General features: G+C 38.3%; 1 protein-coding gene across 1 annotated transcript; it reads left to right on the forward strand.

Annotated features, from left to right (window-relative positions):
• Nucleotides 1-649: 649 nt before the first annotated feature.
• On the forward strand, nucleotides 650-15,343 carry LOC137870484 (sterile alpha motif domain-containing protein 9-like). The gene is made up of 6 exons (XM_068707822.1): nucleotides 650-1,008; nucleotides 2,553-2,777; nucleotides 2,874-2,929; nucleotides 8,290-9,035; nucleotides 9,208-9,481; nucleotides 10,170-15,343. Exons 4-6 carry the CDS (start codon nucleotides 8,301-8,303, stop codon nucleotides 13,769-13,771), a joined length of 4,611 nt encoding a protein of 1,536 aa, XP_068563923.1. The 5' UTR covers nucleotides 650-1,008; nucleotides 2,553-2,777; nucleotides 2,874-2,929; nucleotides 8,290-8,300; the 3' UTR covers nucleotides 13,772-15,343.
• Nucleotides 15,344-22,809: the final 7,466 nt, after the last annotated feature.

Here is a 22,809-nt window from a genome sequence, read left to right on the forward strand (position 1 = left end):
AGAAAGTTGTTGTACTGACCCTTTAGAAGAAAGCGCTGTCGCTTTAAGAGAGTTTTTAGAGAACATGATGTATGCAGGCTGAAGACAAGATGTGCTTGTGCTTAACCGTGGGATTTGTTAATAAAAGTTGCAAAACAAAGATGGATGTGTTTTTGGACAGTTCATTTTAAGGGTGCAACATAAACTTGCTACAATCTGAAGTCTTTTAATTTCCAACTAAGACATTACACTGACTCAGGAGTATAAGGTGTCAAGTAGGTTTGAGATCCCAGAAGAGCTGCCCTATGGTTAAAGGAATAAAGAACGGACTAAGAACATCAGGCCAAAGAACACAGAGCATACTGTATATGAAAAAAAAGTATAATCCAATAGTCAACTTATGCATTTATATGTTGTAAAGTAAACTGTAATGTGATCATAATAATGAGTCTGTTGACAAAGTTCAGGAAAGTCGGGGAATGTGTTTGTGCAGCACTCATTGACCATAAAAGGAAGTTTATCCTTTCCGCTTTAGGTCTGTGTCTGTGAGAGGAAAAGAATGAGGTAATGGTGTTCCGATTAACCAAATATGGAATGTGTATCCTGTTTAATCGTAATGTGTTTGTGTAAAACTGTGAGAGAGCTTGGGGAAGTGGGGGATGGCCCGACAGGGAAAGATATAGAGTAACTTGTAAGATCAAGTTGGGACTGTCCAGTACTCAGCTGAGACCACTGGACATTGTTCTTGAGAAGCATCGGAGGACTCCGTCTCTGTTCACGGCAAGGAGAACACCGCTCGTGAGCAAGAATTGGCTGACGGAGATTTTCCTCTCTCCCCTCCTTGAAACTGGATAATAGAGGACGCTACTCTCTGACTTTGTACTGAGCCCAGAGGACTGCTGAACAAACGTTGTTGTCCCTCGCAGGAGGAGTTGAGGCTCGGCCAGGCCTCCATTCCTAAACCACAAAGGATTTATTACTTTTCCACCCAGCCTCGGCACAGTAGGAATTTAAAGTTATAATCAGATGGTAATGAATTTAAATAAAGTAGTATTATTTGTGTGAGCTGTTGCTTTGCCCTTGCTAATTATCCTGCAGTAAATATCTAAACTGCATTTAAAGTAAATATCTCTGATATTTTATTCACCAAGTAGTAAAGAGTACTCATGGCTGTAAAAAGTTAAAGTATAATTGTGTGCATAACAACTAAAGAGTTCTGAATGGTTATCCTAGTTCCTAAGCCACTAAACAACCCCTTATAGCTTAATCTTAGCTATAAAAACCTATCCTGGCACCTTACCAAGAGCCTAGATCCATTAGAGGAAAGCTGCCATCAACTGACACGACTGATAGCTGCATTCGGCCAGAGGGCCTTTCGGCCTTGTGCAGTTGCCAGAGGAAGCAGGGTAGTCGTCAGGAGTCATGACAGTGAGCAAAGCCAGGGGAGTTTCCTCAACCACCGGCTCATTAACCTTTTGAAAGAGAGCTGGTTTATTAGTTTTTATTATTTATTAATAGCCCTGTATCGGGGCTTGAAATTCCCGGATCTAACAAAGGGTATGGACCCATTCCTTGAAGCAAACTGGAAGATACGGACACCATGGACATTGCTACATTAGTGACCGACTACTATAGACGACACAAGATTTTATGTCTCATTTCTGAATTTTTTCAAAAGAATAAATCAGCATGAACTTGTAACTGGAATGAAACACATGAAAACTGATGTACCTCTCTTACTGTAAAAGTCTTACTTTAGAAACACTTCTACCACTGCCAATTCCAACGTTCCCAGTAAAAGAAAGGGTGAAAGGTAAAGCAAGATGGCGTTTCCCTGAGGCCCCAAATCCAGGGACGTGCGGTCAGGGGAGGCAGGTGAGGCAGAGCCTCAGATTGTGCAATCCCTCACAAACTGGGTTGAGCGCATGCCTTTTGATTAAAAATGATTAGATTATAAAATAGTTATAACTTTGTGATTCTGTTGGCCCTGATGGCCCACCACTGGTAGAACCTATTTAGTCTTGCTGATCTGACATAAACTGCAGTGAAAAAGCACAGAGGGGAGGCAAACAGTACATCTGCCTCAATGAAGGGGGCGCGGGAGAGTCTATTTTTGACGGACCCACGCTGAAGTCGCGTCAAGCTGCACAGAGCCGATCGACCCAGACAGGAAGAAAGGGATAGAGCAGTCGGTAATTTTTCAAAATAAAACACTATGTGCAGCCTGATCGCGGCGCACATGCTCCCGGTGGAATCAAATATGTACCTTACCTATGTGTGTGTAAAGAATGCTGATATGAAATATGAAAAACAACCAGTAGTCAATGTGCAAGCTGCCAATTGAATGGTGATTTAAACTACTCTATTGGGTTCATATATTGGTAAATCTGACTCTGAAAGAGTGTGTCTCTATAGAGCTGCTCCATGCCTTTACAGTGTAATCGTACCATTCCACAGAGCTCAGTCTCTGTCAAGCCTTTACCAGATTGTCTTATGTTCTTGCCAAGCTCTCAAGTCAATTTTTCAAGCCTTGATTTTGTAACTTAATATTGACTTTTTGCCCATTTCTCCAGACGTCCAGGGTTTTTGCTGACGCCTTGTCTGTACCTCAGCTTCACTGCCAGACTTTTTGGATTTTTGACCATTGCTTGCCCACAGTTTTGTTTCTGCCTCGCAAATTGACTTTTTTCATTAAAACTCAATAATGAGACTTCTGAGTTCATCTGCTTGTGAGTCCTCTCCATGCTGCCTGACAAGATGTGGAGGTGTTGGCAATCAAGGTGAAGACATCACAGAAGGTAACATTTTCACTGCATAGAGCAGGATTTATTTCAGCTAAATTTCAAATAGATGACTGAATTCTTTTAAGAAAAATGTTACACCTTTTGTTCCAGGAGAGATGGTCAGCGGTTGAAATCCAGTCTGATGAAACGTAAAAAGACTTCAGATGGTGAGAAATTCTCTGGCTTCTCATGGTGAAATGTTTTGAAACACACTTTTCAATTTGATACTGAACAACAACTTCATCTGAATCTAAAATGTTTATGTATATCTGTTGTGGTAAGCATTTGTGTAAAATTATCAGCACTGTTCTCTTATTTATTATTTCTCTGACAAGAGCTTTTGGCAGGAAATGGCTAAATGTGTTAAAGTTAAATTGTAGGTGGAGTGCAATACACAGGGAGGGACACAGTAAAAAAGATAGTGCTTGATACGAGATGTAAACATGACTGTTCATGACTACAGGAATGCACCACACCCTAATTATCAGGATCGATGGAGACTGCAGGCACAGACTGCAGAGAGTAGATAAGCATTCAAAATATGTTGATCTGTTTCATTAGGAGATTCTACAAGGCTTACTTTGAAAATATATTTTATAAAACTTTAACATACATTAAAACCATTATGGGATAAAACAATAGTGTACAGGGGAGTGAATTTAAATTAATTTAGACTTTTTTACTACAAATTGTGAAAACAAGTGTCATAATTACATTTGCTTATATTGAAAAATTCATTACAATGAAAAATTAAAAACAAATGAATTGTATTAAAGCCTCAAGCAGCAATGAACAGGCCCTCTCCCCTTGTGCACAATCAGGGTATTTGCTGGACTGGTTGATGCGACTCTTGTCGTGACCAATGGACAGTCCTCGCATGAGTTGAATGCGTAGCGCTGGAAATGGCATATTATAGAATTTGTACCATTGAGTCCACTATGTTGCTGTTCGAAAAATTCTACTCAACACCAAGTGTGAAATCAATAATCAGGAAATGTCTTCTTGCAAGAAGGAGCAGAGTCACAGCACATACAGTTATGCGTCTTATAGCTTGCTCAGAGCTCTGTCTCTAAGTCCCTGTCTTTTATACACTGTGACAAACAACTTTTACACATGGTATAGTGAAGGTTTGGACCAGTTTGAACCATGTTCTTGGTTGATTCATTTGTAATTGTGTGGCTGTGTGGGTGCCTGCCCAGGTGCACACCTCTTTGAAGCGAATGTGATACCTGTCTTCAAAAACCATCTGTGATTAGCAAGGTCATAAGAAATTGAAGGCTATATGCAAACAGGTGCACAGTCATGGAAAAGTACAAGCATTATGCATATATCATTCTGTATTTTTCCAACAGTTGCACTAGAGACATTAAGACAAGTTGTCTTGTCTTAATGTTTTATACATTTTTTACCTTGTTGCTGCTGAACTGACTGATGGGTTTCCAACTTAATTTCGTTATATCTTTTTACGATGACCATAAACATCCTTATCCTTCGAGGACATACACACAAATTATACACCATGTTGCTCTAAGTGTAGATCACACCATTTAAATGTCATGTACATTGGATGATCTTTGTCACATAAGGCTACCTGTTGTCAGTAGGTGGCGCTATGACTATAGCTCAATATGGGCAAATTTAACAATGTTAAGTCAAGTTACAACAGCTTCCTGAGTCAAGGCAACACATGTAAATTGCCCTCCTCTCCATGGCAACACAGCCCAAAAGCTTCTCAATTTATATTTGGGAAGGTCTTGAGATTCTGCTGACCAAACCTGGGATGGATCAGTTGAATCCTCTAGAAGTTTAGAAAAATTTGGGGTTGCAATGGAGCTGGCTTAACAAGCATGAACCCAATCACTGTAAATTCTTGCAATGTTCCTAGGTTTTGATGTGTCCTCCCAAGTTTCCTAACTTTTACACCAAGGGTGTCAAAAATGTGTTAGCCAAACGTTAACAAAATGCCTGTACTACATCAGATTTCAGTATTTTAGAGGATTTTGCATCCTATGTCTGTCTACCAGGGGTGCAGTTGATAAACTAAAATGATGATGGGACAAGTTAGATAGATAGATAGATAGATAGATCTTATAATAAATAAGTTGGCAAACTGTTAACAAGCTAATGTTGGCTATGTGTTACTAAACTAAGCTACTGTAGTGAGGAGAGGCACTTACAAACATAATACTGCAGCAAATGCACAGAGCAGCCACCATGCATATGAGTATGTCAGCTTGGCAAGCACTGTAGTAACGTGATTACTTATTTTAAATGTCAATACTTGAGGATACAACACAGCTATTTTCATTACATTTATTTGTTTATTTGTCAATTTGTTAATAATAAAGCAGTGATTTGATGTAGCCTCAGGGCAGCAGCAAAGTATTTTTTCAGTTATAATCAGTTGACAACAGAAACAGGAAACTAATAAATAAGGCTTGAACAGACAAAGACAAGGTGATGATAAAAAGCAAGAGAAACTGAATGGAGGTATAACTAGCTGGGAGATTCAGCAGAGTAACAGGACTGTAAGTTCCACTACTAACCACATTTTTCTCTGACAAACTGTTTTGTTGTTTGACAACTGAAAGATGAGTGAGAAACGTGGTAAATCATATCCTGCTGTTAAGGGGGATTTTTAGTGTGGATTGACATCTTTTCAAAATTACCTGAAAGTGCTTGTTGTTGTTTACACATGTAAATGGTTTTATAAGATTTAGCCAGTTTAGTGTGGAGGAGGTCAAAATGAGCTCTGTCTTGACTGAACCACCTTGGATTATCAGTTAATCCGACAATTATTTGAATCATTAATAAATGTATAGTTTGGACTAAAATGCCTCTGAGCTGATGTAATGTCTTCGAATTACTGTTTTGTCTGACCAACCATCCAGAACCCAACTATATTTAATGAACAATGATATGAAACAGAGCAAAAGCAGCAAATCCTCACATTTGAGGAGTTGAAACAAGTCAGTATTTGTGCTTGATAATTGACTTAAATGTTTAATCAATTCTAGAAATTGTTGGTGATTCAACTTCATGCAAGCAAACAAGAAATTAAAATGATTTCGGGCTGGATGCTTTTAAGAGGACATATTATGATAATTTTCTGGTTCATACTAGTATCTCGAGTTTCTACTAGAGCACACCTGGGCATTGTACAGCCCCGGGCCATACCCGGCCCTTTGGCTGTCACTGACCGGTCGTCAATGGGAAATTAGGACTAAAACGTAAATAATTGTACATCATGCGGAATACAGCTGCATTGCTTTCCTTTTGAAGGTGACTGTTGCTGTTTTCTTCTCTCAATTTACGTATGTTAGTACATTCGTGAATGTGTGCGAGCAGCAGCGTCACTGCAATGTGTTGGTGATGCAGAGCGACACGGACATCTGAAGCTTTGCTAGCTAAGCTGGAAAAGCAACATGCTCAGAAGATCTTGGTTCTCTTTGGATCGACCTACATATGTGAACAAACAGTCTCCAATATGATGTTTAACAAATCCAGATCCAGATTCTCTCTCACTGACGATCACCTGTTAGCTGTCCTTTACATATCTACCTCAGGCATTCAACCTGACTTCAGTGCACTCGTTCAAGCCCAACACAAACTAGATTTCTTGCACTGAACTAAAAAACGGAAAATTTGGTAATTGGACAACACACAATAGTAATGAAAGTACAAATTTTGCAGAAACAGATCCCTGTCAGTGTTTTACGGATATTACATATGTATATTTTTTGGATCATTATTCCTGCTGCAGATGTTTAAGGTGGAGGTCATTTTAACTCCTTTATACACTGTTGTTCAGTTTGGTTAGTTAGGGACAGTTTGAAAATATTGTACTAGAGCGATGGTAACCATATTGTAACCTTAGTTCTATAAGCCCAGGTTAAGCCCTCTACTGGACTCCATGGGTAATACTCTCCCCCAATCATGAGCATGCAATTGTCCATTGACAATTTGCATTAGTGTAGCCAGCAAATCAAGTCGTGCCTACCCAAATACGTTAGGTCAGGTGCAACAAAACTGACACTCTCCCCAGATCCTGCAGAGGAACAGACAAGGCGTTGACCCCGCCATGCTGCAAGTATAGTGTGCATGGACCACAGTGGGAGGGTCTCTTCCAGCCTGCCTACAGGCTTTGGAGATTTACTCACAAAGCCATCCAGCCAGCTTTCTGTTGGATAAGGTTTTACCAGCCACTCCATCCCCGAAGCACACACACAGCTGTTCAGCGGATCTGATGGGGCCGTGTGTTCAACATAGCCTGCCAACACACAAATTTGGCAAAGCAGATGTAACTTAGGAGGATATGGTTTACTGGTAGCCCCACTACGGTCACCACGAAGCAACACGCAACTGAGGTGCATCGACAGGGTAGTTAGCTCACATACTCTCTTAGCTGAGGTCAGTGTAAGCAGCAAAGCTGTCTTAAATGACAACACGGCTACTTAACATCACTTTCAGCAAACTTCACAAGGAACACTGAGGGCAAAACAGCACCACTGATCTAATTTAACTGAATATTCTCTCCTCTAGTTAAGCTAAAAAAAGCACAATCGGCACATTAGCTTGTCATTCACCATTTAGCTAACGTCAGTTAGCATAAAAAAGAAGCTAACGTATCAGTAACTTTTGTCAACAATCATGATTCAAATGATAGCCCCAAATTATTTCATGGTAATTTAATTTAATATCAACTTCTATGTTTGCTTTCTTTGGGAACTCCAAGTGGGTGAAACAATACATTGTGTCCTCCAAGTCATAGCGGACTCAAGAAAAAGTTTCGGACCAACTTTGAAAAAATATAATTTGCCGTTTTGCTTCGCAGACCTGCAGTGCTGGTGATTCATCGTAATTGTCTCAGTTCCATTTTACTGCCTGCTTTACCTGGCACCTTGTCGGTTTTAGGTAGTTGGAGGAATCTTTTCAGCCAAAGACAAGACATTCACCTGCTGTCATGCCTTTGAGCATTGCGCTTGAGATTAGAGCAGCTACACAGTCTGGGACACAGCTTCATTGGTCAACAAGTCAGGAAGGCAACCTCTAATTGGTCGACAGACTTGACCCAAGAAATCATGGATTGCTAACAGAACTGTTTACTGCACGGACATTTTCACTTGCCTGATCGGACCACCCTTCAGCGTCAAAGTCAGAGTCCTCTTTCTGACTTCTTCTTGGTTTTATCTTCTTGAAAAAGAGGTTGCAGTGTCTGGCATGAACAGCAAACCACTCGTATCCTAACACCTATCTTGATACTTTCATTTAACATGTTTTTACAAAAGGAATACTAGTTAACTTAAAGAGTGTATTTAATTCTTCCTTATTTGAAAGCTGGGCCACCTCAGCTGCAAAAAGCAGTTTGATATAAATCACAAAAAAACTGTTTTGTTAAGATTTTAAGGTTAAGGTTTTTTGAATCATCATTGTCATTATCACATTTCAGTTTTCATCATCTTTCCTTCATCATTCACTATATTCCTTATTATTTCATTATGTCCATCTTTTACTCAACTCACTTTAGGTTGATCTGAAATGAGACATTCAACAATGGAGCTGCCACCCTCAATTGAAAAATGGACCAAGGAAGATGTCTGCAAGTGGCTGATAACAGTGGTCAAAGTTCATGAGACTTATGCTGACAAATTCTGTGAAGAGGAAGTGTCTGGAGACAGTTTAGTTGTCTTTGAAAAGAAAGACATATTGGACATGGGAATAAATCATGGTCCTGCTGTAAAAATCCAATTTTATCTAGAAAGTCTGAAAGAAGGATCACAACATGAATCACAATTCCCACCATATGTGAAAAACTGGACAAAGGAGCAAGTGAACCAGTGGTTACTGCAACATGTTAGGGTATATAGCAAATATGCAGAACGACTCCAAGAGGAAGATGTGTCTGGAGATTGTCTTGTTTGCTTCAAAAAGCAGGATTTTCTGGATCTGGATTTGAAAAGTGGTCCTGCTGTGAAGATTCTGGCAGAACTCCGTCAACTGTACAAAAAACCAGAGCCAACACTGCAACCAATCCTTCACACCAACACAGACCAAAAAGAATCTCCAAAACCCACTCAACCTGAAATGGGTCTGGCTCAGGCCATAGCAATCAAACAACCAGATTCAGATTACAAAACTGAATCAAAAGCAGATAAAATGGTGCAAAAGGAATCTGAAAAGGCTCAGCTGCCATTCCAAAAAGTTTCAGAGAAGGAGGGAATTCAGCAGCCAAAGCCACAGGACTTAGGGGCCAGGAGAAAAGTAGCTATTGTGGTAAAATCTCTGTTTTGTAATATATTAAGAATGTATAGAGCCTTTTGATATCCCACAAAAATATGTTGTTAGTGTACACAAAGACATCCAACTTTCAAGATTTTTATCAAGTATGGACAGTGATTACTTTGTAAATTTTAAACTAAATATTTGCTTCTGTTTCTTCCTGTAGACCACAGACATACCAAAGATCCCTGTGGAGATCAAGAACATCCTAGCCGAGCTTTTAAAACATGACCTAAAAGAATTTCATTTCCACTTACAAGAATACACTGAATCCAAGCATAAACCTATTTCTAAAAGTTCACTGGAGGGCAAGGACACCATGGACACCACTAGGTTAATGACTGACCACTATGGAAGCAAGGAGGCTTTACAGGTCACAAGAGACATTCTGAAAGAAATCAATCAACGGGAACTTGCTCGTCAGCTGGAAAAGAACATGGGTAAGACAACCAATGCAAATATTTATTCAATCTGTGAAGTTGCATTCATTTGAAAATACATTGTATTCTACTAATAGTATGCCTTATTTCGTAATGTTTTCTATACAAGCCTGTTGACACGTCCTAACTGACAAATTTAATTAAGTCTTACTGTCAACAACGACCAAAACCACTGAAACAATGAAACAATGAAAGCCTGATCTTCATCCTCTGTGCCACAGAGCTCTAGTGTTGTCCAATGGTCCCAATGTGGCACTGGGTGACATGTTCCTTTATCACCATGAACACACACTGTAGTTTATTTTGATTCACTCCATACACACCGTCCTATTGCCACAAATACTCACTAGAGCACCAAATGTGGATTAAAATAGTCCCCAACAAATGCAGTATTTCTTTTTGTTCTTTTGATAAAAAGCTATATTGACCAGAGTTTTAGAAAATTACGATGACTTTAAAAAAAATGAAACTATATACATCTGTGAAGTAATTTTAAAGTTTTACGTCTTAACCAGTAGGGTTGACGCTGAGAGCCTCAGACAGGGTAGAAAAGTCACAAAACAATACACAGTGGTTTTACTTTTTTTCATTGGATTTGGTGACATTAACAAAACCAGCCTTAACCCAAGATGTTGTTTTGTGAGTGTCTTCTTTTACTCAAAATGCATTTACTTTGCTGTTCATACAGGTCCACTGGAACAGAAGAGTCTTTCAAAAGACATTTTGAAGAAAGAAGCTAACCAGGGTGACAAACTTAAGAATTTGTTAACTTGTGGTGGGAACTCACTGGACAACTATGACCATTTTATTGTTGTTGTCAACAAGAGCAGTCCAGAACAAGTGCAGTATCTTCAGTTTTTGAGTAAGCTGAAACCCTTTTGTGTGTTGGACTTTGACCCCAACTCTGTTGCTCCGGGTGGGCTGTGTCATTCCTACAGAGAGTCAAGGGTGGCCAATCTGCATACACCCTCACAGTATCAAGGACAAACTGACTCAGTGATAAAGACTCTTAATCTCTACAAACAGACCAGCTGGGTCTTCTGCAATGGCAGGCATGGCCTTGACGGTGAGTCAAACAAGGAGTTAGACTATAGGAACTGGCTGAGGAAATCTTGCAAAGATGTAGAGGAATTGGTTTCATTCATTTGCAACCCTGACGTTCTTCTCAGTGAAGGAAGTCTCATCATTTTCCTCTTACTTTCACCTGTGCACACTGAGAAAGACCCAGTTTTTGACATCTACAAATCTTTCATAAAACAAACAAAAGAGGAAAGCATCATCACTATTTGTGACTCTCAGGGCATGTATGAAAAATGGCGGGAGCTTGTACAAGAAAAGTGTGACTCTGACATCGACCAACGATCTATATATGAGCTGACCCTCAGTGAGGTCAATGGAACCGTAATGGCACTGGGGCCATTTAATCAGTCATCTGAAAGGTTGCTTCCCTCTTCTGGTTCTAGTTTTGTTGTTCTAAAGCAGAAGGATGAAGACTTATTGACAGCTCTGGATATTTTGTGTCTAAATCAGTGTGAAAACACAATTGATGAAAACAGTTCAGAGTTTCATGACCACAGAATCAGAGTTGAGAAGGAATTCTACAAAGGAGGCAAAGTCAAATGGTGGAACTTCTACTTCTGTGACAAAGACAAAGAGAAGCCATTTGTTAAACGGGACAAATATGAAAATGTGAAGAAGATGATTAAGTCTCAGTTGAGGGATTCCAAAGACATGTGTGCTCTACTCAACCTGTTTCACCATCCAGGCTGTGGAGGTACCACTCTAGCAATGCATGTGATGTGGGATCTCCGTCAAGAGTTCAGGTGTGCTGTGCTGAAAGACAACACACTGCCAAAGAAAGAAGTTGCCATTCAAGTCAGTACGCTCATGAAACTTGAAAGTGAGAAACCATTTCCAATTTTGTTGTTAGTCGATGACTCAAAAGAAACCGAGAATCCTCACAAACTAGTGAACTGCATACGTAAAGCAGTAGAGGATGACTTAAACATGAATATGGATGAATCACCAAACTGCAAAGTCATCATCCTTAACTGTGTTCGTTCCCATAGCCCAAAGGAGCAATACAAACAGCACAACACAGGACCAAGTCAATACATAACTGCTTCATTGACACAAGAAGAACAGAAGGAGTTTGAAAAGAAACTCAAAGAGCTTCAAGAAACTCATGAAAAACCTGAAAACTTTTACAGCTTCATGATCATGAAGAGCAATTTTGACGAAAAATACATCAAGGATCTTGCTCGTAACACACTGGAGAAGTTTGATTACAGCTCAAAGAAGGCCAGGCTGTTTGCCTTCCTAGCGTTACTTAACACCCATGTGGCAGAATCTGAAATATCTCTCTCCCTCTGTCGAGATGTTTTGGGGATGAAAATGATACATTGGAGGAAGGACAGCGTAATGGGCAGAATGGAGCCGTATTCAAACTTTCTCATCATGGACACGGTTGAAGACTTGGGAGGATACAAAGGAATCCGAATCCTTCATCACTCCATAGCATCTGCGTGTCTGGAAGAGTTGGAGAGAAGCTACTCTTTAAGAGTAAGTGATATCACTATGGAGATGCTTCATTGTGATCTGTTCTTCAGTGTTGGAGTTGTCAAACACAGATTCATGCTCTCAATTCAACAAATGTTGATTGAAAGGCAGCGCAAGAAAGATGGAGATGAGAGAGAACCATTTTCTCCTCTCATAGGCAAAATCCACGAAGATCAAGGGAGAAAAACTGTCCAAGAAATCTTTGTGAAAGCATCGTCCAGGTTTGTGACAAGTGCATCTATTCCCCAGGCACTGGCGAGATATTTGTACATCAAGGAGAGGGACTTCCCAGAAGCTCTGCAATGGGCTGAAAAGGCCAAAAACATCAAACGAAACCCATACACATTTGACACAATTGGGCAGATTCACAAAAGCAATTTAAAATCGAACAGCCACAGAGAAAAGCAGGAGTCATCACGCAATCCAGAAGACTTAAACACAAACATTCAAATTGCAAACAATGCTATTACAGCATTTAAAAGGGCTCAAGAGCTGGCAAATGAAAAGGACGAACCTGAGACAGAAGCTGCTGATGATGAGTCGGAAGACAGAAAGTCATATAATGTTAATGGCTATGTGGGTGTGCTGGAAATTGCCTTCCTGGTGTTTGAGATATTGAGCAGATTGCCGTTCTTTGAAGAAAGTGACCCAATGAAGAAGAGATACTTGCAGAGTTTTCTGAAAAAAACAATCCCAATCACCAGTGTGCATAAGGAGGACAATGAGATCAACAACAGATATGTGGAGATCATCAAAGAACACGAGCAGTTTCTCCAGAGTTTAAAAACTGAAGTAAAAGACATTTTTGAACTTCTTGTCTTTTACTTCACAAATATAAAAGCAAACACTTCTAAATTAGATTTTCGTTCGATTGTCAGTGTACTTTTTAAAAAGTATGTTGCTCTTTTTTGCACAACATCAGAAGAAATCAAAAAAGAACGACAATGCAATCATCTCGATTTGGAAATTGATATTGAAGAAAGAAGATTGTTTCTTGAAGAGAAAGATGCAGATACATTTGCAGGAGTTCTTCAGCATTTGGACAATCCTGAAATTGAGAGTATCACAGAATCCTATGCATTTTTGCAACAGCAACAATTTATCAACCAAAAACAAAAGACAAAGGAAACAATCAATTACATTTTGTCAAACATAGTTCTTTACCTTTTGAAACAAAAATCTAAACATGTAAAGAGTCACAGCTACCTCTCTGCTCTACTTTTGAAAACTCTCCAAGAAGTAGGACTTCAGTATCCCTTCCCAGATCCATACTACCTGGCTCTGCTGTTACTCTGGCCAAGTCCTGGGCAGGAAAACACAGAAATTGTAACATATGTGAGAGCAATTCGAAAATCAAAACGCCTGATTTTATCATTTCGAAATAGGAGCACTATTGCCCACCTCTACCTTGGGAAAGAAGAGGGATTGAAGAGGCTTGTTTCTAAACGCCAACTAGATGAGAATTTTGAAGGGATGCGCCGTGAGAACTTGGCTCAACTCTGGCGGAATGGAGATCTATTTAAAAACAAAGCAATCATCAACCGCCTTTACCGAGTCAGTGGAACCACTGAACAAGGAGAGGTGTTTGCCAATTATGGCAAAGTGAAAATCCCTGTGCGTCCAGCTTTCATTGCTAGTATAAGAAGTGGTGCGAGCACAGAAAAGGTTTCTTTCTACCTTGGTTTTGCTATTAATGGACCCCTGGCATATGATATCCAGTATGAAAACTAGGGTGACTGATTGTACAAACAAGTGCATCAGAAGCGCAAAGACATGAAATGTTCAGTGAGAAAAAATCTGTGAAACACATCTCATAATGAACATTTGATAATGAGACATATTGCCGTGTTAAATGGAAATCCTGTAGCTCAACATAGCTGCATATGTACTGTTAGTTTTTATATTATTTTTATGAAGTCTAATCTTTTATTAACATGTATTATCCATCTTCTGAGGAGTATTTGTTCTTTTGTTTTTGTTGTCTCTTGCAGATGTGGCACATTTGCCAAACTATCTCCTATTCATTTATTTGAAAGTGCAAATATCAAAATACAGAAGTTAAGCTGAGCTCATTTTTGTACAAACAGCTGATGCATGAACTGTACATTTTGAGAAATAGGTGTGGCAGCCAGTGACTCACTGTGATGAAACATTAAACACACCTTATAAAAGCACATGAGCATTTGATTAATAAGACAAATTGCAGGGCGAAATGATGATCCTGTAGCTCTGTTTGTTTTTATATTATTTTTTATGACATTTAATCTCTTATTAACTTTTATTATCTACTTTCTGAGGAGTTTTTGTTGATTAGATATCGTTGTCTCTTGCGGATGTGGCACATTTGCAAATAATCTCTTATTCATTTATCTGCAAGTGCAAATATAATAAGCGTAGTTAATTTTTGTACAAACAAATGCAACACAAGCACTGATGCATGAACTGTACCTTTTGAGAAATAGGTGTGGCAGCCAGTGACTCACTGTGATGGACTTTTAAACACACCTCATAAAAGCACATGAGCATTTTATAATCAGACAGATTGCAGGGTTAAATAGCAATCTTGTAGCTCAATATAGCTTCATATGTACTGTTAGTTCTTATATTATTTGTATGCATCTTATCTTTTATTAACATTTATCATCCACTTTATGAAGATTTTTTTTATATCTCTTGCAGATGCAGCACATTTGCTAAATGTAAGCGTAGCTCATTTTTGTACAAACAAGTGCAACACAAGCCCAAAACAGTGAAAATAAACTCTTGCTCATTTTCTCAAAGAAATATAGAACCCTGGAGCTCCCACATCTCAGTTGAGAACCATTGATCTAGCCCTCAATCATTTTGTATTTTTTTTGTTTGACTATACATTGTAATACCATTATAAACATTATCGAACAAGTTATCATGAAATTAACCTTGTGTGACAAATGTGATTGATGGTTGTCAAGTTTTTTGTAAGGACAGGATTTTGCCAGAAATGGTTTGTGAACTGTAAATGTATCAGGCGTGTGACCACACAGCCCATAATACTAAACTATGATTTGTTGTTGGCCCTTTCAGACGTGTGACATTAATTTGTATGTTGTTACTGTAAGATACTGTAATGTGAGTAATTAATGTAGATATAAGTATTGGAATCATAAATGGTAAATTAATGTTATTTGACATGTGTGTGAGCACAAATGTACTTCATGCCACATTACTGCACAACTTGGGCCACTACTGTCAAAAGAGTCTGGACATGCCACTGATATGCATGTATAATCCTAAACTATGCAATAAAAAAACATATCATATTTACAGTATTGTCTTAGTTGTTGTTAATCATTGTAGCCTTCACTTTGTATACATGTGTAGTAGGAAATTAGTGACACTTTACAGCAGCTTAAACGTGTCAACCTGTGTGTCTCTGTGGGCCGTCTACAGTTGTTCAATGTACAGATTTCAGCCCTTGGAAAACCTATGAAATTGCCTCTATATTTATTCTTACGGTCTTTTAGTATAAAATTTGTCTGTTTTTCCTTTTCTCATAATTCATCACTTTTAGCACCAGAATTCTTGTTTTACCTGTATAGCACCAAAAGCCAACCAAATGTTTACCTGTTATTGGATCTTAGATAAATACTCAAATCAGTTAATGTAACTTTGTACTCACCAAATGGCTACCGTCTTGGCTTTGTGTAGTAACAAGTGACCGTGCTTCTTTTCTTGTTAAAACATGTGCATCACACATGCTACTGGTTTAGTGTGGCGTTTGGGTATTGAGTATCAAGGGCTAAATTGCTTTGGTGACATGTTTAAACCAGGGTGTTCCGATTGACTTCTAACCTGATGTGCCAGATGGTTTGTTACACAGAACCATCAGAGAAACGGTCATTGGAAACTGTTTGAAAAAGTGCAGGCACTTTAAAAAAAAACATGGCAGGTGATTCGATGAACAATTTGTCAATCAAACTGTAAGCCTTCAGTGTCGTTCTTTGCTCTTCTTTCAGTGAAAATGCTCTCCAGTTCTGATATAACTGATGCTATTGCAGCATCTACGCTAAGCTTTTTTTTTTTAAGCTCCATTGATGTTTAGAACAAAAGGTTGCCTCTCTGTGTTGCGTCACACGCACCTACCCAACGTCCATAGCTGCCAGTAGTTCCTCTTAAGACCCCGATTGGTCAAAACCACTGTTTGTTTCAGACAAAAATGTATTACTGGAAGACGAAGATGAAGATGGATTTTTGTGTGATCCTGTGATCTTGGGATTCTCGCTGGATCTCGCTGGATCTCGTGATATCGCGAGAATCCTGCTGCAGTGCGAGGTAAATTAGCTTCAGCTAAACATTAGAGATATTTGTTCAGCAGCCTACATACGTATCAAGGCTCATATTTTACCTATAAAGTTAAAGTCTAAAAGACTTTTAGAAGGTAAATTAAGTCACAAGTGAAGGAAAACTAGAAACAAATATACTGCAGACTCCACAGATTATTCTATAATTTATGACATTGACAAATCCTGTGGAGGAGAGAAACTACAATATTAATTCATCAGATTAAAAAACTTTCCTCAAAGCATCATTTCAAATGTAAAGTATTCTGAAAAACAAACCACTTAAGAACCAACAGTTCAATACAAAATTAAAATAAATAATTACCAGTCATCCAGTTTATTCTCTAAAGATTGGTGGCATTTATCATTACACGAGGAAAAAAAAGCATGTAGTTGAGAAAATAGACAGTTACATCTGCTTCATATTAAAAGCTGGATTTAAAACCAGTGGGGGAGAAAGTGCTCAGATCCTTATCTTAAGTTAAAGTTCTAACACCACAAAGTGAAAAAGTACTCAATGCCGAAAAATGGCCCCTGTGACTGTTATACTATTAAATCTTATTATCATCAGCTTATTATTACTTGTTCATCAATGTAAAAGCAGGATTGAGATGTTTAAGGTGGAACTCATTTTTAACTGATTATTTTCATTATGGATCAGTCTGCTGATTACTTTCTCCGGTAATCGATTGATTGTTTGGTTTGTTAGAATAGTGAGGAATGCCGTCACAGTTACCCAGAGCCCAAAGGGACACCTTCACAATGTTTAGTCCAACCAACAGTCCAGACCTCAACATTATTACTAATATATTGCGATTATTAACATTATTGAAAAAAAAAAAATGTGTACAGCTGGAGCCATGAAATGTTAATGCAGTACTTGAGTAAAGTGTTTGAAACAGATTAAAAAATATATCAAACTGCTGATCTGCATCCAAAATTCAAAGACCCATACATCGGTTTGTGCAGCGATCTTTATTATGAAAAAAATATTAAAACTAATGTACAGAGCAGCATCATTGCGTATCATTAAATATGACTTTAACATGTTCACACAGGTTGTTATGACGGTAGTGGTAAATATGTCTCTCAGTGAGTGTGAGCTGGCGATGAACAGATGAATATGTGTTGAGTTTCGGGGGAGCAGCCTGTGGAGATCCAGCTTCTGGGGTTTTCAACCAGCACGCAGTCAGAGCCGACACCGGACCCGGACCCCTTCAGTCTGGAGAAGGCCAGCGTCCGACCGTCAGCCCACATCCAGCGGCCTGCACCTCCAGACAGTTTAGGCCGGGGACCTGTAAACCCCGCCCTAAAGCATACTCTGCTTTATGTCTGTTTGACTCTAAATGGACCATAATTTACTAAATGAACATCATGTTGTATTGAAGAAGACTTGAAACTAGAGATTGAGACCATAAACTCATGTTTACAATGTTTACTGAGGGAATAAATCAAGAGAGAAGTAGAGCCATTTTCTCATAGACTTCTATACAATCAGACTTCTTTTTGCAACCAGAGGAGTCGCCCCCTAATGGTCAGTAGAGAGAATGCAATTTTTAATACACTTCAGCATCGGCTTCACTCGGCAGAACCGAAGGTTGAACGCCTGTTTTTTTAGAAGCAGTGACCAACAATGCTATGCAGTATACCTTTAAGAACAAATCTGTTTGTACAAGCAGTTCTTGCGTTCAGGAATTGGGAAATAATCTGACAGTTGGATCTGTAAATTAAGCTTTCAGCGTGCTGTGATAAAAGCAGCCACTCACCGATCCAAAATGGCTTCCTCCCTGCGAACTTCCACAGCCAGGCCATGTCTCTTCTGGACTGCACGCCAATGACATGCGGTGGGGTTTGTGACTGGTGAGGCACTGACTCTTTCAGAGTCAGATTTACAAATATATGAACCCAATAGAGTAGCTTAAATCACCATTCAATTGGCAGCTTGCACATTGACTACTGAATGTTTTTCATATTTCATATCAGCAGTCTTTACACACACATAAGTAAGGTACATATTTGATTCCACAGGGAGCGTGTGCGCCACGATCCGGCTGCACATAGTGTTTTATTATTTTAAATTTTCGGATGCTCTATCCCTTTTCGGTGTCTGACTTCCTGTCTGGGTCGATCTGCTTTGTGCAGCTTGACACAATAAACCTGACCCGTGGGCTCTCGCACGCCCCCTTCATTGAGGCAGAGGTACTGTTTGCCTCCACTCTGTGCTTTTTCACTGTGGTTTAATATCAGATCAGCAACACTAAATATGTTCTACACAGACATGAAATACAGTACCTATTCTATTCAAAGAAAGTACATATAATAAAAGTGTCTACAAATATTACAGTGTGTGCAGGAATGAGACAGCAACAGGTACGCGCTCAACCCAGTTAGTGAGGGATTCACAGTCTGAGGTGAGGAACAGCTCGTTGCTGTCTCACCTCGCGTGTCTCCTCTCTGTTTGAACAGGACATGCGCAAATTCAGCGATTTTGATTATAAAAATGATTGAAATTATTGGAATCATACAGAAATTACATTTATAGCACAGATCAGTAGAGAAATATTAATATTTATTTTATTTTATCATTATTTGTTTTTTACTTTTCATGACCGCACGTCCCTGCTTTGTAATGTGAAGTAATCCAACATTCAACCCTGAACATGCTTCACTAATGAAAACTGAACACAAGAGGAAAAAGAGTCTCATAGTCTTTATGTTAACCGAAGAATTGTTAGAATCTCATACTTTGTCAAAAAGTTTTAAAATATCGGGTAAATATCAAAGAATCTTGTATTTCATCTTTCTGAATTCTCTGACAAGACAAAATAAAATATTACTAATTTTAACTTATCATGTGCCTGTCTGTGAGTGTTAATAAACCCTTTGACACGTAACATAATGGGTGTTATTTTTTCCACAATAGAGTTAATAAATCATAAAGATGTGAATCGTACCACCTCAACAGAAGTAACAACACAGGAGAGCCAGAAGGTGTGAAGAGAGATCAGTACAGACAAGAGAACTAATAGACAACAAATAAAAGAAGCTGTGTGGTTGAACCAGACTTCAATAAATATACCAGAGGCTCATAAATAACAAGAAATTACCAGTCTAAGAAGTTTAGAATCCAGAAAAGGTTAAAGGGCTTTTTAAACCTCATTACACCTAAATTTAAGTGTCATGTTGCACGTTTGTCATAGAAATGTTGGCAAAAGTAGTTCCAAACCAGACACTTTTTTATTTTATTGTTCAAATAAAGAAAATATGTCCACATTGTGATCCACTTTTAAGCTACTCAGCTCAATATACTGTCTTGTTATTAAGTGTCAGAACACATGGTGTTCTCCGACAAGAGAAAAGTGATCAGCGTGACCACAGAGAAAAGAGTCTTTAACCAACAATGAACAGACTCTTATAGGTTAATTCTCCCCACGGGCAGTTTAAAACCAGTATGTTCAGAGACCGTGACGATAATTAAAAGCGGTAATGTGAAGCGCCACTACGAGACAAAGCACAACTGTTTTTAGCAAACATATCCACTCAAATCCGAAATTAAGTCACGGAAAATAAACAATCAAACTGCCCAATATGATCAGAATCCTAACACATTCATTCACTGTCCAACAATGATGTTAACAGAGAGGAATAGAGCTGAAACAAGTGGTTTAATAACCACAGATAGTCTCTGCACACAAATTTCTCTTATTGGAAGATGAAAAAAATATAATATGCTTTTTTTAGTTGACATCACTTCACACCTGTATGAATTGAGTTTAAAGCTGCAGGACAATTCAGTGAAATATTGTTTTCTAAATTTCAGTACTTAATTTTAAGATGCAAATTTTTCAAAAGCTTTCTGTTATTTAATTTATTATTTAATCCAGTCTTTATTTTACTTGAAGCGACAGAAGAACATGTATTTATTATTAGAGTATAACATTCTCTCGTACTGGACCTTGTTGAACTTTAATTGAATACCCCTGGTATAGTATGTTGAAAAAAGGCATAGTATAGTACATGGAAAATGTCATAACAAAGCCAAAGTATAGTATTTTTTTAAAAGTCTTTAAAACAGCATAGTGTAGTTTGTAAAAAAAATCCTAAAAAAGGCAGAGTATTATAACAAAAAGACTTTAATAAGCCATAGAAAGCAATAGAAGCTCAATTTTGTCAAGTCAGATGTCTGAGAGGACTACTATATGTTTGAATGGTCTTTCATGCTTTTAGCTTGTAAGTCCTCTTTACAAATAGTTATTTTTTGTTCAGTATGTAGAGAACAGAACGGTTCAATCTGACCGACAACTGGTTCCCACAAGATCCCTCTGAGCAACAGTTGAATGAGAACAGAATAACTCACCAGTCAATGATTAGATAAACTGGAAGCGTAGCATCAAAATGTGTTCAGATTTAAACAGGAACAGCTTCCTGTTTCAGTGTCAAACAAATCACAGTTTAAACATCTGCATTGTAACCACTGAGTAGACTGCAGATGAGACACAAGAAAAACAAACTAACTTCGCTTCTCCTCTCCATGTCAGACAGTACAGAGTCGAGATTTATGGCACAACATCAATTACTTCCAGGCTGCATAAGGAAAAAGAATCAAGAAGCCTAAAATGCGACCCATAAATCAGCTGGAATTCCTTTCTTTTATTTTTAATAGATCCAAAATGAGACGGTCAACAACCGAGCCACCATTTGAGCTTGAAACGCGGACCAAAGAGAACGTCCACCACTGGCGGATGAGATCAGACTTGTGCAGACGAGTTTATTAGAGGACCTGACAGGACAATTTCTAGTTGCCTACATTGATCGAGAATACTGTAGGTAAACTTGTTACAATCTGAAGTCTTTTAATTTCCAACTAAGACATTACACTGACTCAGCGCATAAGGGTATGAACCCATTCCTGGAAGAGACTGGAAGATGCGGACACCGTGGACATTGCTAAGTTAAGATGTTTATGTGTCATATTGAATTTTTTCAAAAAAATCAATCAGCGTGAACTTGTTTCTTAATTGGAATGAAACTGAATGACGTCTGATTCACATTTGCCTGCTATACCTTTATTGAAGGATTGTATAGTCTAACAGTAGTTTGTTCAATACTTGATTCATCAATTTACTTATATGTAATTGTTACAGTTCAAGTGAAGCCCCATCACAGAGTCTGATTCATCGTCCTGTTCCAGATGTAAACACAAGAAGAGAGAAAAAAATTCAATCTGCCATCATGCATGACAGCTGGACAAGAACCTCGCAATTACTTTGACTGATTTTCAATGAAAATGCAAGAGAACATTGATTTCCAACACTTACAATGTTGTTGGGCATTAGAAACTCCCAGAAGTCTGTCCCACTGCTGTCCTTGAGGTGGCAGTATTGCACCACACGACACGACCTTTAAACACTGTTTTAGAACATGTTTGTCCTCCATTGCTTTTAATTCCATCTTGTAAATGATATGCCTATTTTAAATTTGTGTTTTAAATGTCTTGTGAATGTGTTTTGTCTAATGTTCAATCCTGAATAAATAAACTTGACTGGCTGTTTCTGTTTTAGAGGTGTCCCTCACTGACATTTTAACTAGTTGTACTATGCTGGGCTTTTATGATGTTCAGCTTTTGATCATTGAAGTTCAACTTTTACTGAACCTTTCTAAAACCAAGATCATTGAAACTGCAAGAGAAAGGAGTTATTATGCCTCTTGGAAAGCTGGAGTCATTGTAATAACTTTATTTATATAGCACTTTTCAAAAACAAGTTACAAAGTGTTTTACAAAAAAAAAAAGTGATCGTGGGTAGATAGTGTCCAAAGAGATGTCTGCCTTTTTATATAAGGGGAAAATAGGGATGGGCGATATAGCCAATATCTTCTATCCTGATATAGATCATCTCGACAACTATATCACGATATAGCACGTCTTCTGGTAATTCCCTAAATATATAGTCATACAAAATAACTGCATGGTAAAGCCTATTTTTGTATACTCATGTGTGAATTAAATGAAAAGTACTGAGTATTTCCTCATCTAATTAAGAATCTTTTGTGCTGAGCAGTTTCAAGTGAAATTAAAGAGGAAGAAAAAAATCCAGCTATACACTGACTATTTTTACATGCATGCAAACAGTTCCAGAGTAATTAGATTAAGGAAATTATTTGATTTAAATGAGTTTGAATCAAATTATTTCCGAGAAATTTTAAGCGCAACTCTTATTGTGACAATAGTTCCAACCTGAAACCACTCAAAATAAGGTCATTGGATTATTTTAAGCATGAAAATTCCAACTCATGTGATCTGGCATTTCCAATAACTCTAGAGCATTGTCCAACGGTCAAAAAAAGATCAAATTAAGATGCACTAATTTTAAAAAGATCAAATTAAGATGCACTAATTTTACCCACAATACAAACCTATGATTAATTAACAGACTAAATACAACCCTTTGG

This window comes from Cebidichthys violaceus, unplaced genomic scaffold (assembly GCF_023349555.1).
Source record: "Cebidichthys violaceus isolate CVI_PGR_0920_01 unplaced genomic scaffold, fCebVio1.0.p SCAF_13, whole genome shotgun sequence".
NCBI lineage: Eukaryota > Metazoa > Chordata > Actinopteri > Perciformes > Stichaeidae > Cebidichthys > Cebidichthys violaceus.